The sequence below is a fragment of the Cupressus sempervirens genome, chromosome 5, assembly GCF_028749045.1.
Source record: "Cupressus sempervirens isolate cs-2001-9-10 chromosome 5, ASM2874904v1, whole genome shotgun sequence".
NCBI classification, from domain to species: Eukaryota; Viridiplantae; Streptophyta; class Pinopsida; order Cupressales; family Cupressaceae; genus Cupressus; species Cupressus sempervirens.
Genome location: NC_143122.1, coordinates 983,480,713 through 983,502,842, shown reverse-complemented (window position 1 = coordinate 983,502,842; position 22,130 = coordinate 983,480,713). Strand labels below are relative to the sequence as shown.

At 37.8% G+C, this 22,130-nt stretch overlaps 3 protein-coding genes across 4 annotated transcripts in view; 1 reads left to right on the top strand and 2 right to left on the bottom strand.

The window, feature by feature from the left end:
- LOC149559224 (uncharacterized protein At2g39910-like) overlaps positions 1-21,842 on the top strand; it is a 133,331-nt gene extending 111,489 nt beyond the window's left edge. For both annotated transcript variants that reach the window (XM_089833149.1, XM_089833150.1), the window contains 5 exons: positions 19,598-19,793; positions 20,512-20,576; positions 20,812-20,913; positions 21,085-21,215; positions 21,385-21,842. In XM_089833149.1, coding sequence (XP_089689275.1) covers positions 19,598-19,793; positions 20,512-20,576; positions 20,812-20,913; positions 21,085-21,178 — 457 coding nt within the window. In that variant the 3' untranslated portion in view covers positions 21,179-21,215; positions 21,385-21,842. The remainder of the gene's footprint in view (positions 1-19,597; positions 19,794-20,511; positions 20,577-20,811; positions 20,914-21,084; positions 21,216-21,384) is intronic.
- LOC149559226 (uncharacterized) lies at positions 12,545-15,796 on the bottom strand. Its single transcript, XM_089786157.1, has 6 exons — positions 15,664-15,796; positions 15,394-15,546; positions 14,908-15,308; positions 14,483-14,803; positions 12,708-12,799; positions 12,545-12,572 (listed from the first exon to the last, which is right to left on the bottom strand). Exons 1-6 carry the CDS (start codon positions 15,794-15,796, stop codon positions 12,545-12,547), a joined length of 1,128 nt encoding a protein of 375 aa, XP_089642283.1.
- LOC149559225 (uncharacterized) lies at positions 15,791-16,610 on the bottom strand. The gene is made up of 2 exons (XM_089833147.1): positions 16,019-16,610; positions 15,791-15,896 (listed from the first exon to the last, which is right to left on the bottom strand). Exons 1-2 carry the CDS (start codon positions 16,435-16,437, stop codon positions 15,809-15,811), a joined length of 507 nt encoding a protein of 168 aa, XP_089689273.1. The 5' UTR covers positions 16,438-16,610; the 3' UTR covers positions 15,791-15,808.
- Positions 21,843-22,130: the final 288 nt, after the last annotated feature.

The following is a 22,130-nucleotide window of genomic DNA, read 5'->3' as shown; positions in this document are numbered from 1 at the left end:
TAGAATTCTCACACCTTCTAATCTAGCAACATGGGTAAATGTCTCACCATAGTCAATATCTTCCTCTTGAGCATATCCTTTGCACATTATTCTTGCTTTATTCCTTATCACATCTCCATTCTCATTTACCTTATTTCTGAAAATCCACTTTGTCCCAGTAACTTTTTTATCCTTGGGTCTCGATACCAGTGACCAGGTGTTCTTTTCAATCTGATCAATCTCTTCTTTTATTGCATTAACCCAATTTTCATTTCCTAGTGCATCCTTGACTATCTAGGCTCAAATTTGGAAATCAAACATGCATTTCTGTCAATTTACTTCTTGTCATGACTCCTGCATTCTTATCTGCAATTGTTTGAGTCAGCGAGTGGTTTCTTTTGACTTACTTTGCTTGTACCGTTTTGCTTAATCTTAGTAAACTTCCGACTCTTTTCTTCTTACTAACCTTGATCATGTTATCAAAATTTACGTGACAAAACCTTTTATGCCATAACCAAGCATCTTCACTTCTTGCTATCAGACGTGTATTTGCAATAGAATTCAAATAAAATAAGTTATCTTTGGATTGTTCTTCAGTAGCAATCAAATCTCTAATAACATCATAGACTTTTACCTTTCGGTTTTGAAATTCCAGTCAGTGACCTATGTTATTCAGTGTCGTCGGTAGAAATTCTGTATCAGCCGACAGGACCCTTAGTAAAAGTTTTTGTATCAGCCAACGGGTACCTTCGGGAAAGTTCTTGTTATGTAACCGATCGAAAAATAGTTTGTAGCAGACATAATGTATCTGGCCGACAGATACCTTCGGGAAGGTTCCTCGGAAAGTATTTATAACCCCTTCGGGAAGCATTGTAATTATGATATCAGAACCTAATGTAATATCTTGGCATATGCGAATAATAATAAGAAGATTTCTGTTGTTCGTGTTCATTATCTGTGTGCAATTCTTAATTAACCTATGTGGTAAACATTTGGCGCTAAGAGCTGAATATTGTAATTGGAACCACCGTACGGATTTCAATAGACTGAGAATGTATGGACTTTTTCGCCGTACGGATTTATGGAGTTTGCTAGCATACATTTTGTAAATTCCGAATTTGGCAATACTCCAGGTTAACGTACGGAATTTGGAGCCAAATTTTTTTAATTTCCATTGTACGGATTTTGAAGACTTGGTGGGATATTGCAGTACGACTTTTCGAGAAGATTGAAATAGTGAAGACGCCTTCAGAATTGTTTCATCAAAACCCATGTGCGTGGCAGCCCCAGGAAGGAGGCATCCATATGCAATCAGCAGATAGTGTCAAGATTGAAGTTGTACGGATTTCATCACAAAAGGGTCAAGTTACCATATGCACCTCTGTAGGGCACTGTACGGCCTGTTAAATCATTACCCATACAGAAGATTTCCAACATTTCAAGCGTACGGATTTCTTGTGAGAGCAGGGTACGGATTTCACTGTACGAATTATTGAATGCAAGGTTCTGAAGGTTGAAGTACGGAATTCAATAGTAAGCAAGGTGGTTTTTGCAGTATATCACTTCTAGTCGGATTCAGCCTACTATGGTCCTTGTACGGCTGATCAGTGAAGGGCATTGAAAATACCACCATACAGATTTGGGGAGGGAAACTGTTGTACGAAATTGTGGTCTTCTGGTGGTACGGCTTTGTTATTTGATTTTCCTTCTAACTTTTTCAGAGTAAGGATTTTTATTCCAAGGGTTGCAATCCACCGTACGGATTTGGAAGACCGTTAGGAAAAGACAAAGATATAACTGATGGAGTTTGCAGGTAAACGACAGTGGAAAAAACAATTAGCACAGTCTAAAGTTGTCGAAGGCAGGAACATGGCAGGTGCAGGTAACCTGAATGAAGGCTCGAGCAACAGCAAGGAGAAGCGTAAGACTACAACACCTGTAACAACTGAAGTCACACCACAAACCATACAATTTGAAGGGTTGAATGGAACGGATTGCCGGAAATGGTGGCAAGAAACCCTTGATGATCATCCAATTAAAGCAAGCATCAGAAGAGCACAGGTTGAATGGGCTATTCAGATGCCTGTTTTTTGCATTCGAGATTATGAAGGTTATCTGCGTACCATGATTGAGACATATGGAAGATCTTCTCGGAGGAGCATATTTCAGTATCTGGGAAGGAACTTAGTGGTATCATTCAAGGCAACACATTTCACACATGTTTTTGGCATTCCAGGGCAGCAGGGCAAAAAGGTTCAGTCGAAGAAAATTCCAAAGGATGGGAAGCTATTTTTAATCAGATTAGTATGAGGAGATTTGACTGAAGCGGAACAAGCGGCATTAGCTGAGACATCGAAGGGAAGGGGTTTAAAGAAAACCGACATTCAGGAAGGGCCATGGCGGTGTTTGATGGACTTGGTCAAGAGCAGGCTCATGGGATCCTCTAGGGCATCGGATATCACATTTCCGCAGGTATCCATGATGAACGGAATAATGACTAGGGAAGTGTACGATTGAGCGTCTATGCTGGCTGAACGGATGCATGAGTTTATGACTCTCCAGCACAAGACCACCTATATGCCCCATTACGCCATTGGTCTCTTCCTTGATGCAGCAACACAGATGATTCCAACGGATGAGTTAGAGGCAAAGCTTGGACCACTGGCTCCGGGAGAACCTCCTATCATGCGGTGGAAGCACTTGGACACAACCACTGGGCAAAAGGGTTCAGCAGGCCAAAAGAGGCCCCAGATGGACATGGTAGGTGATACTGACAACGGTCGACAGGAGACATCTTCTGAGCAGGACAGTGTGGACGAAGAAGGGGAAGGCGAGGATGATGAGGAGGTTCAGATTGTCACGGCTACCCCCTTGCTATTTCCGCGTGCTACAGTTCTTGCGACTTCCGAGTTGGTGCCACAAGGTCTACACATGGCTCACATTCCTGGGTTTGGACAGACTCGACGACCGATATTGATGACTAGAGGATGCCACCAGGCAGTCACACTAGCCGCACCATGGCAACACGGGTACGGCCTTCTCCTGTCCGGCTGGAAGTTGGATTTGCGGTAGGTTTTGCCCACCTGACAGCACCCGTCACCCGAGAGACTTCTTCGGCCCCTGCTGAAGAATTTCCAGTAGCAACACCCGTGGCGCCTGCCATAAGTCAGCCAGCAGCAGTTGTTACCATAGCACAGTCAGCAGAAGCTCAGGAACTTCCGGTAGAGAACCTACGAGACGGAGGAATGCAAGAGTGTACGGACCCAACACAGTCCGAACAACCAGAGGTCATGGATAGAGCTAGTGTTTTTCTGAAGCAACAGTTCCGACTCGTTCCTGACAGGTGTGGCCCATCCATTCAGTCCCCCAGCTATTCCGGAGTAGCACCTGTACTAGAGCCTCAGTCTCAGGAGGAGGGAATGCCACATGCTGTGATTGCGCCGACAGCAGAGGAGGCGACACTGGATGTGGGCATGGCTCCCGCTGATGAGGAGGACAATAGTGATGCAGAATGGTCATTGGAGGACTTTGCCAAGGAGGATTACAGGTCGGATGAGGACAGGTGCAGGGACTACCTTAGGACTATGAAGTCTGCATTGAAGAAGGGGCATGATGCGGCGATTCAGGCTCTCACTCGGCGAAGGGAGTGGCATTTGATCTGAGCGTATATTCGTGGGATTTGTCCTAAGCGATTTCAAACTTCTTTTGTGGATAGAGGTTGGCCGACAGTTGAGACACTAGAGATGTTGGCAGATTGGGCCACTGAGCTAGATTTGGGACCGAGTGACACTCCGATGATGAAGCTGGCACATGAGATCGTGGGACTGTACAAAGAGGTTTATTATGCTCGGCAGCGCGCGGAGGCGGATAGGGCAGTAGACAGTGTTGCAGCTCAGAGATCTCTAGCAGTTGAGAAAGAGGCAAGAGAAAAGTTAGCCACTGATTTGGCCAACAAACAGGCAGCATGGGCAGCAGAGCAGGCAACACTATTGAAGGATATGGCAGCAATGGTACAGGAGAAGGACGCGGCTATTCGGGATAAAGATGCGACAGAGCATGAGTTGCAGTTGGCCAAGAGACAGGCTATGCATGCTGCGCTTCTACTGAAGGAGGCTGTAGAGGTTAATTCACAGATTTAGACAGATCTGCGCATTCGGACTGACCAGGTGTATGAGTTACGTCATCAACAACACTCTTTCGGGACACCTCCTCTCTAGTATTTCTTTTATTGTTTGTGGGTTGTCTCCTAATTTTGCTAGTCGTTAGGAGATGACTTTTCTTTTTGGGGGGGATGATGTCATCGGTAGAAATTCTGTATCAGCCGACAAGACCCTTCGGAAAAGTTTTTGTATCAGTCGACAGGTAGCTTCGGGAAAGTTCTTGTTATGTAGCCAACGGAAAAATAGTTTGTAGCGGACATAATGTATCTGGCCGACGGATACCTTCGGGAAGGTTCCTCGGAAAGTATTTATAACCCCTTCGGGAAGCATTGTAATCATGATATTAGAACCTAATGTAATATCTTGGCATATGCGAATAATAATAAGAAGATTTTTGCTGTTCGTGTTCATTATCTGTGTGCAATTCTTAATTAACCTATGTGGTAAACATTCAGTAGTGCCACACTCAACAAATTGTATTTTAGTCCTTGAACCCAAGACACATTATCGCACTTAAACTTTTCAGTCAACACAACGGATCCCTTTCCTTTACACAACATGGAGCATCATTTCCAAGTCTAACAAAACCTCCATTATATTCTTTTATGTATTCAAACTTTTCAACAACACCAGTCATATGATGTGAACAACCATTGTCAATAATCCATTTGTCAGTCTTACTAACTTGAGAAATAAGGGCTTTTTCATCTTCATACCTTTCTTCTTCTAAATCATCCTTCATAGCAACATAAACCTCTTCCTCACCTTCATCCGAGGCATCAAATTCATCATTGGCTTGGCTTTCTTTAGCTAGGTACCATGATTTATTTCCTTTATCCTTGTAGTCTCTAAACTTTTGGTTTTGGTTCTCCTTCTTATCCGTCTTATCATTCCTGTCAATGTTAGGATACCTAGATGCAATTTGACCTATATTGTTACAATTAAAACATTTTAGAGGCAATTTACCTTTATAATTTCCTTTTCTTCTTAGAAGCCTCTTTGCCAACAGTGCTTTCAATTCTTCTTGTTCTCTCTCCTCAAATAGTATACTGTTATGGTCACTTCACCTAAACTATAGTGAATGTCTCTTTCCCTTTCTCTTCTTGAACTACCAATGGTTAGGGATGATTTGAAAGTAGTTTCTATCTTTGGTAAACTATTGTAGCATCAAGAGTAATTGCATTACCAGGTATGGATCTCAATTCCTGAATATCAGAGACTTGAATAGCGTATTGAGGTAAGAGAGTTTTGAGAATTTTGCTTACCACATCATCTTCATTCATGGTTCGACTAGCACCTTTGATAGCACTTAACCACCTCCTTGATTCTGAAATTGTATTGTGCAATATTTTCAGCTTCTTGCATTCTCATCTTATCAAAGTTTCCTCTGGGAATGTCAACCTTTGCCTTCTATACATGCTGATCATCTTCATAAACAAGTGCAAATTTATCCCACATTTCTTTTGCTGTAGTGCAGTTTTTGATGTCATCATATTCAGCATCAGTCATAGAAAAAGCTATCTCAATCATGATAGTGTTATGGTCTTGCTTGTCTTTCATCTTCTCAACTTTCATAGGTCCAACCAATGGTGGAGTGTAGTCATTATCCAAATAGTATAGTGCAATTTAACCAATTCCAAATAGGTATAACCTCATCCTACTTTGCCATGTAGGAAAGTTCCCCTTGTTCAACTTGGGTACTTCTCTCTTCTACATCCTCACATCTTTAGCTTAAGTCTTTTAAACTTTTACCTCTAAGTACCAAATTCTTAGATACCAACTATTGGATATCTGGGGGGAGGGGGGTGATTTAGTTATCTTCAAGTCCCTTAACAATTTTCAACCTTTAAAACCTTTTTGCAACTAGCCTTATAAATCAGATTTAAGCATTCAACTAACCACACCAATATGCATATAGAAATGAGAAAATAATATGCAAAAACATTCAATCACAATTTGACCCCAATATTTTAATGTGGAAACCCAACTTCGGTAAAAACGATGGGAATTGTCACCCACAAGTAAATCGCTCTTTTGAAGTGAGCTAGGTTAAGAGCCAACCCTGTTAAAGGTTACAAAGACATTTGCTAGATGTGACCTTGTTAGGGGATTTTCACCTAAGATCAAACTAGATTTGTCACCCTATAATGAGTGGCTTGGTTAGAGGACTTAGTACATTTGTTAGATTGCCACCTTACAAAGCATTTAGAAATAGGATTGTTAAATCCACTCGATTAAGAGATTTTTTCCTGCAATGGTTAGAAAGTAACAGTTAAATGATCTGATAAAATATGCAACTACCTTTGCCTATTCGGATCTCCTTTCTGCTCTTTTCTCTTCTTCAAACCTTTTCTTGCTGGCTGATCAACACATAACCTTCAACTTATCACTTTGCTTCACTTGATTCACACTTTATTTCAACTCTGTTATGCTCGGTTTACTCTTTTGTACCCACTCGACAATCGACAACATCAACCTTCTTGATCATCATTTATATAGATGTTTTTTGCTGCTTAATCTTATGCATCGGGGTCTCCATGAATTCATCTCATCCAATCTATCAAATCTCAACCAACATTCATTGTATCTGCCACTTGGAAAAGGGTTTTAAGGATTGTGCCAACTGGATCTCACCTGAGAACTTGAAATATTCTTGGATCTTGAAGCATTTGTTAAATCTTTACCATTCATTTGTACCTAACCTTTTTTAATCTGATGATTTCACTAACTGACTTTGTTCCTTCCTTAGAATCTTCCAAATCAATCTAGATCAACACACAATGTCGCCCTTCAATTGATTTTATCAAAACTATTCTTCTTTATCGACCCATGTTCTTGTTTAGCCGACCAACTTCATCTTCTCGATTAAGTCTACCTTCTCGATTACACTATATTTTCAGTTTACTAGCACATTCTCAGTTTACTACAACCCACCAATATCTTTGCTTACCAACCACCATTTATAGCTTGATAACACATTGATTTCTTTTCTTTTCATTTCACAACTTATTCCTTTATTAACGACCAATGTAAATGACTTGTGCATCATTTTAACACTTCATCAAGTCGTGTAGATAACAATCAAACCAATATTACCTTGTCATAGCCTGATTCATCAGTTGCCCATTTGAGCTCACAAGCTAACATCACTTTCTTATTTCATCTTCTATCTTTACCAACCATTTCTTTACTCAACACCACATACTTCAAATGATATGGCAACTTACATAAACAAGTAAGTCAATGGTCTTGACATCGATGACACCAATTCTTCTACATACCTTTCATTGCTCTGTTATTTCCCCTTGTTCATCATTAGCATCGGTTGGGGTAACAAGACTATACTTTATGAGGATAACAAAATTGAGAAATCAACTCTCCACAATTGGTCATACCTTTGATAGTAAGGAATTAACGATGATAGCCCTAAATGGATTTCCTATCTCATTAAAAACATTTATACAAGGAGTAAGTGCTCCCTTCAAGCTCCCCAAATTTGATCGACTAAAAGTTGATTGCATTCAAGAAGAGTCTAGATTAATAAGTAGAGGAATTGACATGAATTCCACAAAAGAAGATATTTAGATTCTTACAACTCAATCACACAAAAAGGGGAAGAAGGCTAATCTAAAAAGGAAAAAGGGCAAGGATACAAATGGGAAACAAGTTACAGCCATTCAAGAAAAGGAATATGAAGTGAAATGCTATAGATGTGACAATTATGGTTATCTTGCAGTGAAGTGATAGACCCAAACCTCAAGCCTCCTCCGCTGAAGTTAGTAAAACAAGCATGAATACGGATTCAAAGAAACTTGAATTCTACTTTGTCCTATCTAGTCAAGTTTCAAACATAGTGAACACTTGATGATAGACAGTGGGGCTTCCCGACACATAACAAGATTCAAAGAACATTTGGATTCTATAGAAGAAGACTATGATGATGAAGTGACAATTGGAGATATACAAATTATCCAGTAAAGAGAATTGGGACCTGCACTATCAACCTAAAATCAGGCATCTCACTTGAATTTGTAGGAGTATTATATGTACCCCAGAGAAAAAGAAATTAAGTATCTATTTCAGCACTTGAGGACAAGGGGTACAAAATTTCTTTCATGTAAGGAAAAGTGCTATCTTGGCCCAAGATCTCAAATATAAAAAATGCTCATACTATTGGAATAAAGCATGGATACCTGACCAAGCCATGTACTTCTCCCTCTTTAGTGTTAATCCATGAGTCAACAAATGCAAATGAAATCTGGCATAGAAGACTAGGAGATTTTCATTTTCATGGCTTACCCTCTTTAGAGAAGATGGCAATAGGAGTACCTAAACTCAGACTTGAACATGTAGGAACATGCAAATGTTGTGCATTAGGGAAGAATACTAAAAACACTTTTCACTATAGTGAAAGTAATCTAAAAGTGTACTAGAACTTGTTCATTTTGATTTATGTGGATCAATGCCTATTCCATCCATAGGAGGATTATATCTATTATCTTATCCATAGTTCAAAATCTCGTTCTCAACCACTTCTTGGCGAGGCCAATTTTTTTTTTCTCGGCAAATATTGAAGAGAAATCAGGAACTTCTCGGGGAAAATTCTGGGAATTTTAAAAATGACTTAATTTAAAATGCATTTATTTTCACAAAATTCAATAAGTAGATGCATGTAATGAGTCAGTAAATGAGTAAACACACCAAACAAGCTGATCTAGATATATATAAATGCAATAAGTAACAAAATTGCATCCTCATGTGGAATGTCGATATAGTTAGAGACTCTGAACTCTGAAGCAAACTACAAATACCAAATTGTCTTTGTAAAAATATAAGCAAATACAAATGTCTGGTGCAATATGCAACTAGTCTGCATCTTCCTCTTCCCCTTCCCAGTAGTTCTAGTAAAAACTATGGGAGAGGGAGGGGGTCTAGCAGCTCTGGCCGTAGCAGTCGTTTGTGGTGGTGCTGGTGCTGACTCTGGCAATGACTCCTCATCCTCACTATAAATCTGCTCATTGTCAGTGTCCTCACTCTCATCGCCCTCCTCCTAAATGTCGTCCAGTCCCACTACAAAACCACCCTCCTCTATAGCCTACCTCTCCAACTCATATATGTCATCCTTGGTGAACAAGGAAGGCTGCTCCTGTGCTATCCAATCACTAAAAGGATCTATGTCATCTAGATCACGTGGCTCAGCTACTGATGCCATTAGCTTTCTTATGCGCAATTTGAGGTTATAATTGACAAAGACAGGGTCATTTAGGTATTTCTGTGCCAACTTGTTCCTTTTCTTTGTGTGAATGGATTCAAACAAGCTCCAATTACACTCACAACTGGATGAGCTACATGGTTGACATAAGATGCAAAGAGCAAGTTTTTGCAGATTTGGGACATTTCCACCCCAATTTTGCCATCTGCAAGCTGCCCGCAAGAACTTAACAACTTCTTGCGAGAAGTTGAACTTCTCGGCTCAGAGACTTGGTGAGAAAAGGATGACTTTTCGTGCCATCTGCAATTTCTTGTGAGAAGTACGCTTCTTGCCGCTATCTCAATGATATTATGAACTATGCTATTATCTTTGTAGATGATTACTCTAGGAAGACATGGATATATTTTCTAAAATGTAAATAATCTGAAGAAAATCTTTCTCAAATAATTTAATGCACTAGTAGAAAAATATTAGAAAAAAATATCAAAACCCTAAGAATAGATAATGGGAGAGAATACACATCAAGTTTTTTTCAAATTTTTTGTAAAAATGTTGGGACTAAGAGGGAGTTATTTGTTCCTTACAACCCTCAACAAAATGGAATTGTAAAAAGAAAGAACAAAACCATTGTTGAAGCTGTAAAAGCCATGATGCATGATCAAAACTTAGAAACTCACCTTTGGGCTGAAGCCTCTAATTTTGCCGTATACATCCAGAATAAATGCCCTTACTCTCATCTAATAAAGAAAACCTTAAAAGAAGCATTCTCTGGAGTAACACCTAATATCAGTCACCTGAGAATATTTGGATGTTCTATTTACATTCATATTCCTAAATAGAAAAGAACTAAACTAGAGCCTTATGGAACAAGATGAAATATTTTTGGTTATTGTGAAACTTTGAAAGCTTACTGAATATACACTACTGGACAAAAATACATTTAACTAAGTAGAGATGTAATATTGGATGAAGATATTGCATTTAAAAGATCCAAGGATGAAAATGAAATAAATAATGAAGATCTTCATATGGATCCCTCTCTTGAGATTTAGAGGGAGAATCAAGATGTCATAGACAATAATTTCATTGAACCTATGGATACCTCAGATGAACCTAGAGAAAATAAGAAATAACCTTTATGGGCTAGGAAGATGATTGAAGAAGCAGAAAAATATTCAACCCCTTGAGGAACCTTAAGAGATAAAAAGGCCAAAGCAAATTATCTAGTTATATTGCACTCACGAGTGAAGTTTTAAATTTAGAACCTTCAAATGTAGAGGAAGCCTTTCAACATCAGACCTGGAGGGATGCCATGACGGAAGAGTATAAATCCATTCTCAAGAATGATGTCTAGGATATTGTATTCAAACCCAAAGACAAGTCAGTGGTCTCCTTCTAGTGGTTATTTTAAATCAAACATGCAACAGGTGGAAGCCTTGAAAAACACAAAGCTAGATTTGTTGCAATAGGTTTCTCTCAGAAGGAGGTATTGCCCCATTTGCCAAATATACCCCAGTTAGAACTGTAATTGTCATTGTTGAATATAAGGGATGAAAAATTCATCAAATGGATGTAAAAATTGCCTTCTTGAATGGAGTGATTGAAGAATAAGTATACTTAAAGCTACTTGAAGGATTTGTTGTGCATGAGAAACAATCTCATGTTTGTAGATTGAAGAAAGCTCTATATAGTCCCAAACAAGCTCCCCAAGCTTGGTATGAAAGGATAGATCACTATCTTTCAAAACTTGGTTTCTTAAAAAATGATGCAGATCCAAACTTATACTTCAAAGTACAAAGTTGAGACATGTTGATCTTGGTGCTTTATGTTGACGATTTGTTAATTACAAGAGAAAATCATCTTATAGTGAAGTGTAAACTAGATCTTGCACCCGAGTTTGACATGTTTGCGAAATCTTCATCACTTCCTAGGTTTAGAAGTATGGTAACATACAAATGAAATTATTCTAAAGCAAGGGAAGTATGCTATTGACATCCTAAAAAGATTCAGGATGATGGATTGCAAACTTATGTCGATTCCTATGTTAACAAATCTACACAAGCTAAAAGAGGCAACTGTAGACTCAGGGAATGCTGATCCTATTCTCTTGATGTACTTGATGAACACTAAACATGATATGTGTTATGTGGTGAATGCAATTAGTTTATGGAACCTAAGCAAGTACACCTAGTAGTAACTAAACACATCTTAAGGTATCTTCATGGCACGATTGTATATGGTTTAAGATATAAAGATGTAGATCTTAACCTGCATGGGTACACTGATTTTGGTTGGGCTGGAAATTCTGTGGATCAGAAAATCACCTCAGGATGTTGTTTCAGTTTAGGATATGCTATGATATCTTGGTTCAGTAGAAAACAATCATCAGTGGCTCAGAGTTCCATAGAAGAAGAGTTCATTGAAGCATCTATGAGAGTGTGTGAAGCAGTATGGTCGAGAAGACTTCTACTTGGATTATTTGGGAAACCACTAGATCCTACCATTATCCATTTGACAGCTAGAGTTGCATAAAACTCTCCCTAAATCTAGTATTTCATAACAGATCAAAACACATTGAGATACATTATCACTACATCAGAGACATGATGGAGAAGAATGTAATTGAGCTGAATTATGTCAGTACAGATAACTAGGCAGCCGACATCCTTGCCAAACCTCTTGCTAAGACGAAGGTAGAATACTTAAGAGGTAAACTTGGTATGGTTGTAGTTCTGAGAATGAATCTCAACATCTTTGATTTTTGTACTAATAAAATACTTTTATTTATCGTGAATGTTATTTCATGATTACTTGGACCCTGTGTACATCATGAAGAAGTGACAACTTCTAAATGATTATCACTTGTATTTCTAGTAGTTATTGCAAGGTGACAATCTTACAATAACTCGATCTTCTATCATGATGGATATCATATGATTGATATCTAAGTAGATCATGATAAATTATATCTTGTAAATCAATATTAACTCAGAGATAGATATCATCTAATAGATATCTATGAGTTGTATTGTGTAGATATTGTTGATGTATAGCATCAGTTGAAGTAATGAATAATTGTGATATTTTATGTGAATCCTGTTCTTCAGATTATATATATATTTGAATTATTCTCCTAACAATCTGTATGGTTATCGGCTGATATTGTGAAGTTTATTATCATTATCATGGGACCTTATGGTCTGGCACTGATTACATAAAGGCTGCCGAATATGTGAAATTGTTTATGTAAACTAATCAATGTTTAGTTATGAATCTGTAGAGGCATGACTCTCCACAATCTATATATATATGTGTGTGTGTGTTCAATGCTGATCGTTGGGGACAAATATTGATACACGGCAATACAAGTCCCAGCGATCTGCATATTTCCCGCTGCAGTTTTATTCCCAGCGATCTGCATACCTTTCTCAGGATAATTCTCAGCGATCTACATTGAAGTTATAGACTAAAGATAAAGACTTATTGATTACCATTCGAAGAACAAATTTTGCATCTCTGTTTCAGCAATCTTTCAAGTAAGGATATTCATTATTGTTCATAACTGTTGTAATAGTTTTGTCTATCAGAGATCACTAAAACTAACAGATATATCATGGGGGATTAATATCCATGAACATACCATGATTATAATGTTCCTATGGTGATTATCATATGATTGATATGTGTGCACTTACCTTATGAACATTTTGAGTACTTGGTGAATATCATGAGACTTATATTCGTAGGCCATTACTCTGAGCACTTAGTAAATATCATGAGACTTATATTCGTAGGCCATTACTCTGAGCACTTACTAAATATCATGAGACTTGATATGTGTAGGCTGTTACTCTTGATATCATGAGATCATATCCAAAGTAACAAGAATCGGAATCGGCAAGGCCGAATCGAATCGTGAATCGGCAATGAATCGGCGATGAATCGGCAAATTTGAAAAAACCCTTTAAATTTAAAGATTTTAACAATTTAAAACTTATTTCATGCACCCTTTATTGAATATAACTTAAACACACTATAACATCATCAAATAGAAGTTAAAACTTAACATACATAAACATGGAACATAAAATCCATCACATATGTAACTATGTTATCTAAAATGTAAATTGTAGGCTAGCTGAAGTAAATAGAAATCAAATGATCACAATGATTTAAATCATAGAATGTATGTAAGATGATCCATAAGACATCAAATCATAAATGTATGTAAGAATCTAAGATGAAGATCCATGAAAGTTTGAAACATATGTCTATCAATTATTCAGTATCAATATCTGTAAACAAAATATAAAAACAAGGCTCCAGCTCAAGCCTCAGACTCATAGTCATCATCATCATCCTCAACATCATCCTGAAGCTCGGCTGCAGCCTCAGCCTCAGCCTCTGAGTATCCAATTTGCCTAGTAGCAAGGCGTCTAATGTAGGTCCTAGAGGACTGCCGAGCCATATCTCCCGCATGTAAGATGGGCTCATGAACGTCGCTAGGGCCTGTGCCTGTGCGTGCACGTGTGCGTCTACCAATGCCTGAAGAACGTGCTCTAGCTGCCTCAGCCTCTATATCCACCTGGTCAACCCACACACGGTCTTCCTCAGTGAAGACTGGATCCACAACCTCTGTGAGCCACTCTGATTCTGGATCAATCTCCTCTAGAATGATCGGAGAGGAGTCAGTGCCCAAAATCTGTCTGATCCTAAGACGGAGGTTGTAATGAACAAAGACAATATCATTCAACTTCTGCACTGTCAACCTGTTTCTCCTTTTCGAATGGATGTGCTCGAACATGGACCAATTGCGCTCACATCCAGAAGCGCTGCTTGGCTGACTCAGAATACGAATGAGAATTTTTTGAAGTTTTGGGGTTGTGGCCCCAAACATTTGCCACCATCTATCTGCAATAAGGGAAAAATTGAAAATAGAAACAATTAGTCTCATTTACAAATTACAAGTTAACTCTAAAATTACATAATCAACTTTAAGATTAGAATCTAGATTCATGAACATTGAATATATTATTTAATTTTTACCTGGCTGTAGTGTTGTCTGAGCATTTATGGCCATCCTGCTAGAGAAAAGTGGCCCCTCTTTATTGTTGAACTGGTCTAGCTCAACAATCGTAGCAGCGCTGTCTTCATCGCTACTCAACCTCTGAATCACTATGTATAAGCCAGTGAGAACCTCCGCATCCGCCTTGAACTCAGGACGGAAACGATATGCCGGATTCAGAAAGTAAGCTGCTGCATGGATGGGTCGATGGAGCTGATTCTGCCATCTCCTATCGATGATGTCCCAAATAGGGCCATACCTCTCCTGCACTCCTGCATATTGGGCTTTGATGGCCTCCTTGGCCCTATCCATGCCCTCATAAATGTAGCCCATAGAGGGCTTCTCCCCATCAGCAGTTCGTAGCAAAGCTACAAGGGGCTCAGTGACCTACATATAAAGTAAAACAAAAAACTTGAGTCAAAACTTAAATATAAAATAATATAACTTAAAGTAAAAGTAAAATACTAAATGTTAAATTGCAATAAATTTACCTGCAGGATTTCTCTAGCGGGTTTCCAAAAACCATCCTCATCAAATATGCAATCCGCCACATCTATCCCTACAGTGGTCGTAGCATAGGAAGAGGAAATCCACTCCCGCCCAACAAACATGCTCCTCAATTCATCCCTTGATGTCAACAAGGACTGCAAGGTGATGAAATTCGAGGCAAACCTCGTGATACCTGGGCGAGCTAACTCTTTGCCTTCTGTGTACTTCCTCATTGTGCTAAGGACAAATGAATGATTATAAATGAATTTGCATATGTTTTTTGCCCTTTCCACACATGACTTGACAAACTCAAGTTTGCCAATTTCCTCCAACATGAGGTCAATGCAATGTGCCGCACAAGGGGACCAAAATATGGTGGGGTGCCTCTCCATCAAAAGTTTACCTACAACAATTTTAAGTCAATTAGAAATTCAAATTTCAAAATTCAAATAAATTTATTTTCAAAACTTGAAAAGTTAAAAGTTTACCTGCAGCAACATAACTTGCTGCATTATCCGTCACCACCTGGATCACATTTTGTTCTCCCACCTCTGCTATGACTTCCTCAATAGCCTCACATAAGTATGTGGCATTTTTTACATGTGCGGAAGCATCAATGGATTTGATGAACATGGTATATCCTACAAGTAACAAAACAACGAATTAGAATATTAAAATTAAATGGATCATCAACAAATTAGCATTCAACAAATCAAAATTTACAATTATGTATGTAGGAAAGTAGAATGATCAATTACCTCCACAGGATACAAGAAAATTGAGGAGTGTTTTATTCCTCCTATCTGTCCAACCATCAGTCATGATGGTGCAACCCTTTGCAATCCACTCCTTTCGGTTCTCCTCGAGCTCAGCCCTCATGTCCTCTACCATCTCATCCAAGAGTTATCCGCTCAACTCAGCCTCAGTTGGGGCTTTAAACCCCGGACCACAAATAGCAACCGCGTCTATCATGTTCTGCCAATAAGGAGCCCTGTCACAAATAAAAATTTAGATGTCAAAGACTCAAATTATAAAACAAGTAAATATAATTAAAGTTTTACTTTTACTTTTAATTTTAACTTTAAAGAAAACAACGAAAAAAGAATCAATTACCTGGCTGCAATAAATGGAATGTTGCAAAAGTACCAAAATTTGCATATCTCCTTTCTGGCAGCATCATGAATTTCCTTGTTCAAACCCATGCCCTCAAGCGTGGGTTGGGAACCAGGAGTAGTGCGGGGCACAAAGTAACTATCCATTCTGTTTTTCCGCACTCTAGGCTGCAATAGGTTGGTGTGGGACTCTGTCTCAGTATGTGACCGACTAGCACTAGCACGAGCAGAAGAACTAGGATAAAAAGGAGGCCTAGAAGAACCCTCTCCAACACAACCTACAGATGCAGAAGCTGATGCAGATGCAGATGTGGATGCGGCTGCAGATGCGGATGCGGGAACATGGGAGCCAATACCCCTTAACCCTTCAAGTTGCATTTTCCTATTGGCTTTGTCTTTTTCAATTTTTTCTAATGCCATTAAGCAAGTGCGTTTTGCCTCAGGAGTTTGGTGAGTGCAAATTGTAACATCGTGTCCAGGTATAGCAGCAATGTGGTATTTCAATCTATAAATACCCTCAGAAGTTATTTTTTCTTTACAAAAAATACATTTTGTTTGATATTTGGTTCTTCCAGGAAACTCTTCGTTATATTTCTAACATTCATCTTTTCTACCCATTGCGAATTTGCAAAAAATGATAGCAAAGGCTGCTGCAATAAAAATTTATATGTAAAATATCAAAGTTTGAAGCTAATAAAAGCTACAAAACAACAAACCCTAGTTTGCAACTTAGTAAAAATAAAGAACATTCAAGATCTAAACTAAAAATCTTGAAAACTATAAAAATTTAACAAAAAATGCATAATACACTAACATGCAAAAAAAAAAAGAGCACTTACCTCTTGCAAATGAGTTGAGGAGTGTTGAGATTGGCTCCCTAATGCTTCCAATGCAATTGATGGCCTCCCCAAATGGATTGCTGATCTCTTTTGTGCTCTTTCTTCTTGCCGGTTAGAAACCTATGGCTTTTCTTTTCTCTTCTTCTCTCTCACTTTTCCTCTCTTCTACTCATGTTAAATAAATAGAAGGCCCTTTAGGGTTATAACAAAGAGAAATGGTCAAAAACAAAGTAAAAAAATCAAGCAATTTTTTAAAATTTTACAACTCTATACTTTATTGGCCGCGGGCGATTCCTGCCGATTTTTCCAAGTGATTCATGCGATTTTTTGCCTGAATCGCCTGAAATCGGCGATTCAGGCGATTCACTTGAAGAAATCGGCAATGGCGATTTCCGACTCCAAAAAAATCGCCATTGCTGAATCTAATCGCCGAATCGCCGATTCAGGCGATTTTATGGCGATTCTCGTTACTCTGATCATATCATTATGGTGGATGTCTTAAATTAAGATGTCCATGAACATGCCATACAATCTGATATTGTGTTGAGGTGATATCTCTTTTCACTTTGTGAGTTATATTATTATTATCCTCCCTAGCTAAGAGGAAGTGTTGATGATTTGTAGCTTCAGTTGAATAACTGATTATTATGCAAATCATTCTTAGATATATATGCATATATGTAATAGAAGAATGATTATTTACTATATACATATGCATCTTCATATAAATTGAGAATTGGATAATTGTATTTTGCTGAAGAAATTAATATGCACTTAAATGAAATTATACACACACACACACATACTATTATTATTAAACGTATTGATTTAGTTGATTACTAGAAATTGATTGATTGCAAATCGCATTATTCATGTTTGACTGATAACATGTCATAGGCAGTCATTAACCTTATCGTGTCTGTTGGTGGTAATAGTGGGGTGTTTAGCCATGTCCATAGGGGGACATGATTCAGTGTGGAGGCATGCCCACGGAGGGATGTGACTTCATGTGGAGGCATGTCCACCTGTGGGCATGTCCCCACCATTTCAATAACATATAAATATGTTACAGACCGAAAGGAAATGAATATACAGAAAACACATGATTTGACAGTCTTCAAGTATATTGACTGTTTCAGCATATATATATATATATTAATTGTTTACTAAGTCACAGTCTTGGAAATATAAAGGGAAAGGAAGCATAATAATATAAGGAAATTATTTCTAATATACACATATTTATCATAGGAAATTCATCAAATTAAAATTCACACAATATACATAAATCTGATCAAATTTAAGAATAAGTACAATGCTCGACTGCAAAAGCCTTTGCTAACTTTATGTACAATTACAAAACCAAAAAATGAATTTAAATTCATAACTACTATAGACTTTGTACAATCATTCTTTTTGTTAAAACATGTTCTACTTTGTAACTGTCCTGCAAGCTCAGTCAGCATCTCTGCTTACAACTAGGAAGAAGTGAGAAATGTTGACATATCAGATTGCAGAGAAACTGCCAAAGGGTATTGTTTGTGAAGATATTTTGGGGTGCACTGGTTCTGAAGCTGTCAGTGAAGTACCTCCTGAGTAGAAATGTTGGATTGCAATCTATGAATACACAACTTTACCAACCCATCAGCAAACCGGAATTTAAGCCAAGAGTCATTAAGTATATTTGTCTTTATGCAAATATTTATTTATTCATAACTAAACAATTGAATTATCATGTGATACCAAAATATCTTACATTTTTTGTTCCATTGGTTAACTTCAATATGACAACAGCTAAGCAGTAGCAGTGTGGTACAGATCAGGGTGATATGTTAGATGGCAACAGGAAACAGAAGCCAAGAGAATTGTTTACAGATGGCTTGGGATGAACTGAAATAGAAATTGAGGATGAAGTAACTACCAAGGTTGCAAGACTGAATATAATCCATTTATAATTTTTTGTTCTGTTGGTTAACTTCAATGTGACAGCTAAGCAGTAGAAGTGTGGTACAGATCAGGGTGACATATTAGATGGGAGCAGGAAACAGAAGCCGAGAGAATGTTTACAGACGGCTTGGGATGAACTGAAATAGAAATTGAGGATGAAGTAACTCCCGAGGTTGCAAGGCTAACTGTAATACATTTATAATTATCTGTAAGCCCTTCTGGATCCTTTTGGCATGGATCATTCTTTCTAATGTTGTTACGAGTTCTCGATTCTTGCTAGACATGTACAAATCTCAATGCAAACTTTGATTTGTCACTTTTCTATATCCTTGAATTTTGCCAAGGTCTGGTATCACTCCTGTTCTTTGCATTCATTCAAGAATGCCTCGGGCCATTTCTGATTTGCTACTTTTCTTTTTAGTTTTGGTACTCAGTTTTCAATTGTAAGTGCTAAATCAGTAGGCTTGAAGTTGAGGACCTATTGGTGACATGGCTCAGAAGTTCTTGCATGGAAGGAAATAGGCTTATTTGCACATGGGTACACACTGTATACTACTCTGGACTTAGGGCCACATCACTAATATAATAAGTCTGTTTTCTGATAAAATAAAATGGATATGAAGTTTACAGACTATGTTTTTCCATATCCTTACTGCTTTGATTGTTAATGGGTTCAGTAGTTTTTCGCCATTCAGGATGCATATTGCAATGCATAGAATCATTTATTGGTTTCTATATTTCTTGCAAACCCATGGTTTTGATTTGATCGTTAAATATTTTTTCCTAGAGCACAGGTATAGAGAACTGCTGGGTGAAATGCTTGGGGAGATGGAGCGGCACAATGAAGATAAGGACCGCCGCATTATATGGCTCCAGCATGTTGAACCACTTTTCAGGGCCATGGGACTTGTTATTCTAGCATTTTTCAAGCGCCTATTTCCTCTTCTTTTTCATTGGTTGCATGCACATGATGATGCCACAGTGATACTGGTATGATTTATGGCCTAATGTTTTTGAATGCTGGTTTCTTTTCATTTCCTTTTGTTGGTTTTATACAGCACCCAATGTTAAATTCTGTTATGACTTGAAGTTTAAATGCTTATGTAGTTAAGCTTCCTCATTCAAACATAAAAGAACATATGCAGAATTTCATTGCTATTGCCTTATTTAGAGTCTTTCTTTAGGTGGCATACATGCATGTGATTGTCTTGATAATGCATGACTGGTTTTCATAAACCCCAAAATTTCCAAATTGTCTCCAACATCCTCTGGTGTTCAATGGATGCATAGCTTGCTACTTATGGTAAAGCTCTGCTGTTAAACTTGTGCACAATAACTTCAGAGAAGGCAGGGCCATATTCACACAGGTGCTAATAAAGCCTTGAAGTGTAGAAATGAATTCATGATTGTTGGCTATATTTGAGGAGCAATCTGCTTATTTGTGAAAAATACTTTATCACATCATTGTATGAAGCAAATTAAAAATTTGCAAGATCAACCCTTTAAGGAAAGAAGAAAGGTCAGGAAAATGGCGTGTATTCATTGTAGTTGGAAATATGACTGATGAATATTTGTGGCCTTTCTCTTTGGCTTCAAAGATAAGAATCTTCTGTATGAAATATATTCTAGAATACTTGGCTGATTTTGATGTGTTCATATTTGAGTGTCATCCTTTGGAAGAAAAATAAATAGTGAGTATTTAATGCAGGTTTTGAAAAGGGTTCTTACCATTACTACATTGACATGGATTCGAAAAACACCATACATAGAAAGGTGATTTCTGCGTGCAATTATTTTCTACAAAATGTTAAACTGGTTGGCTGGTCTTATTCCTGGTGCAACACAAGAGAAATCTACTACTGTTTATTTCCTGTATAATTAAATTGTTGTATGGTATGGAAACAAACCTTGTGGAATTGAACACAACACTTGAAATAAGTTCAGTTCCAATTCGTTGTTGTAAGTGCTTGGTGGACATTATGATTTAATTACTTTTGTCTGCATATAGGCTGGTAGAAGAATTGATACTTACGCACAAGGCATCCTGGAAACGGAAATCTGGGCCTGAAATACGGGACATAGTTACTCAAATCTTGGAACTGCTTAAATTGTAAGCATCCTGTCAGACATATGATGCAAGAGGTTGTTGGGTATCGATAGAGAGTTATAATCTTATTTCCTTGTCCCAATTTGGTTTCCATAATTGTATTAATATTTTTTTATTTTGTATTTGGGTGTGCATTTTAGCATTACTATTATCTTGTTTTTGGACATTTTTAAGGTGTAAAGGTTTGCAATTTGAAGAGGCTTGGAGAAAGTACAAGGATGATGCTATATCGCTGCCTAGTTCAGATAACAAGCATCTTCTGCAGTAGTGTACATTTGAGTCAGACCTGTCCCACAGCTTAGAAGGTGCTGTCACATAGTATTAGTTCTCTGAGGAGTTTGGAAATCATATGCTGGAACTAGTAATTTTAGTTCAGTTTCACATTGAGAAATTTTGACTTAATTAACTAGCCCAAACTACAAAATGTCAGAAGTTCTAAAATATAATTGGTGTACTTGTTTATCTTGTGTACAGGTTTTCATGCTCTTATGCATGGTTCTGAGCTTTGTTTAGAAAGGAAAAGGGAACTGTGGCCTGCAGTTGTTAGCAGCCCGGGGAGAAAGTGCCAGGATACAAGTTTTAACTGAACTGATTCTCTAGAATACAACTGCACAATTCTGAAATGCAGTTTTTTTTATGGTTCCAATTGATGGGTTATTGGATCTGTTAACAGATGGAATTCAAGTGATATAACTTGTAGATGAGCTGCAAACGGCAAACACTGTTAGAATAAGAGTGGTGAATGAGCAGTTAACTTTTACTGAGAAGTGCATAGACTTACATTAAGTGACTTGACTACTTGCAAGGACAATATTTCCTGTGGAGGTGATCATGATATCCGTTTTATTCCATAAGCAATTAAAATCTATTGAGGTATATTGTTGGATCCTTAATTTTTTTTTTAATGTGATCTGCCTATTATTGTCCTTTTACATAGAGATCCATGGTTATACGATATCCAATCTACCGTTTTCTTGGTTTTATGACCATTTAACTATTTTTGCATCTAAAGCAAGGTTTTTCATCAGTGCCAGCCAAATGCTTTTCCAAAATGATTTCTTGACTTATCTTACATTGTCAAGGTGTAGTGTGACAGACTTTGAAAATATTCACAATGGACATTTTGGAAAATGTTAAGACTAAGCTTTTATTAATTATCATCCTAAATACATCTATCTGGAAAATGCTGAGAAATCTCAGTTTTTAGCTATTTTATTTAC

Bases quoted from the DNA above. Each gene is read 5' to 3' on its own strand.
- LOC149559226 (XM_089786157.1), bottom strand. From the start codon at position 15,796: ATGGTAGAGGACATGAGGGCTGAGCTCGAGGAGAACCGAAAGGAGTGG. The intron at 15,547-15,663 runs GTAATTGATCAT...TGTTACTTGTAG, and splicing joins TTTTCTTGTATCCTGTGGAG to GATATACCATGTTCATCAAA. The intron at 12,800-14,482 runs GTTGAGCTAGAC...ACTTCAATGTAG, and splicing joins AAGACAGCGCTGCTACGATT to ATCGCTGAGAATTATCCTGA.
- LOC149559225 (XM_089833147.1), bottom strand. From the start codon at position 16,437: ATGGCATTAGAAAAAATTGAAAAAGACAAAGCCAATAGGAAAATGCAA. The intron at 15,897-16,018 runs GTAATTGATTCT...TATTTGTGACAG, and splicing joins ATTCCATTTATTGCAGCCAG to GGCTCCTTATTGGCAGAACA.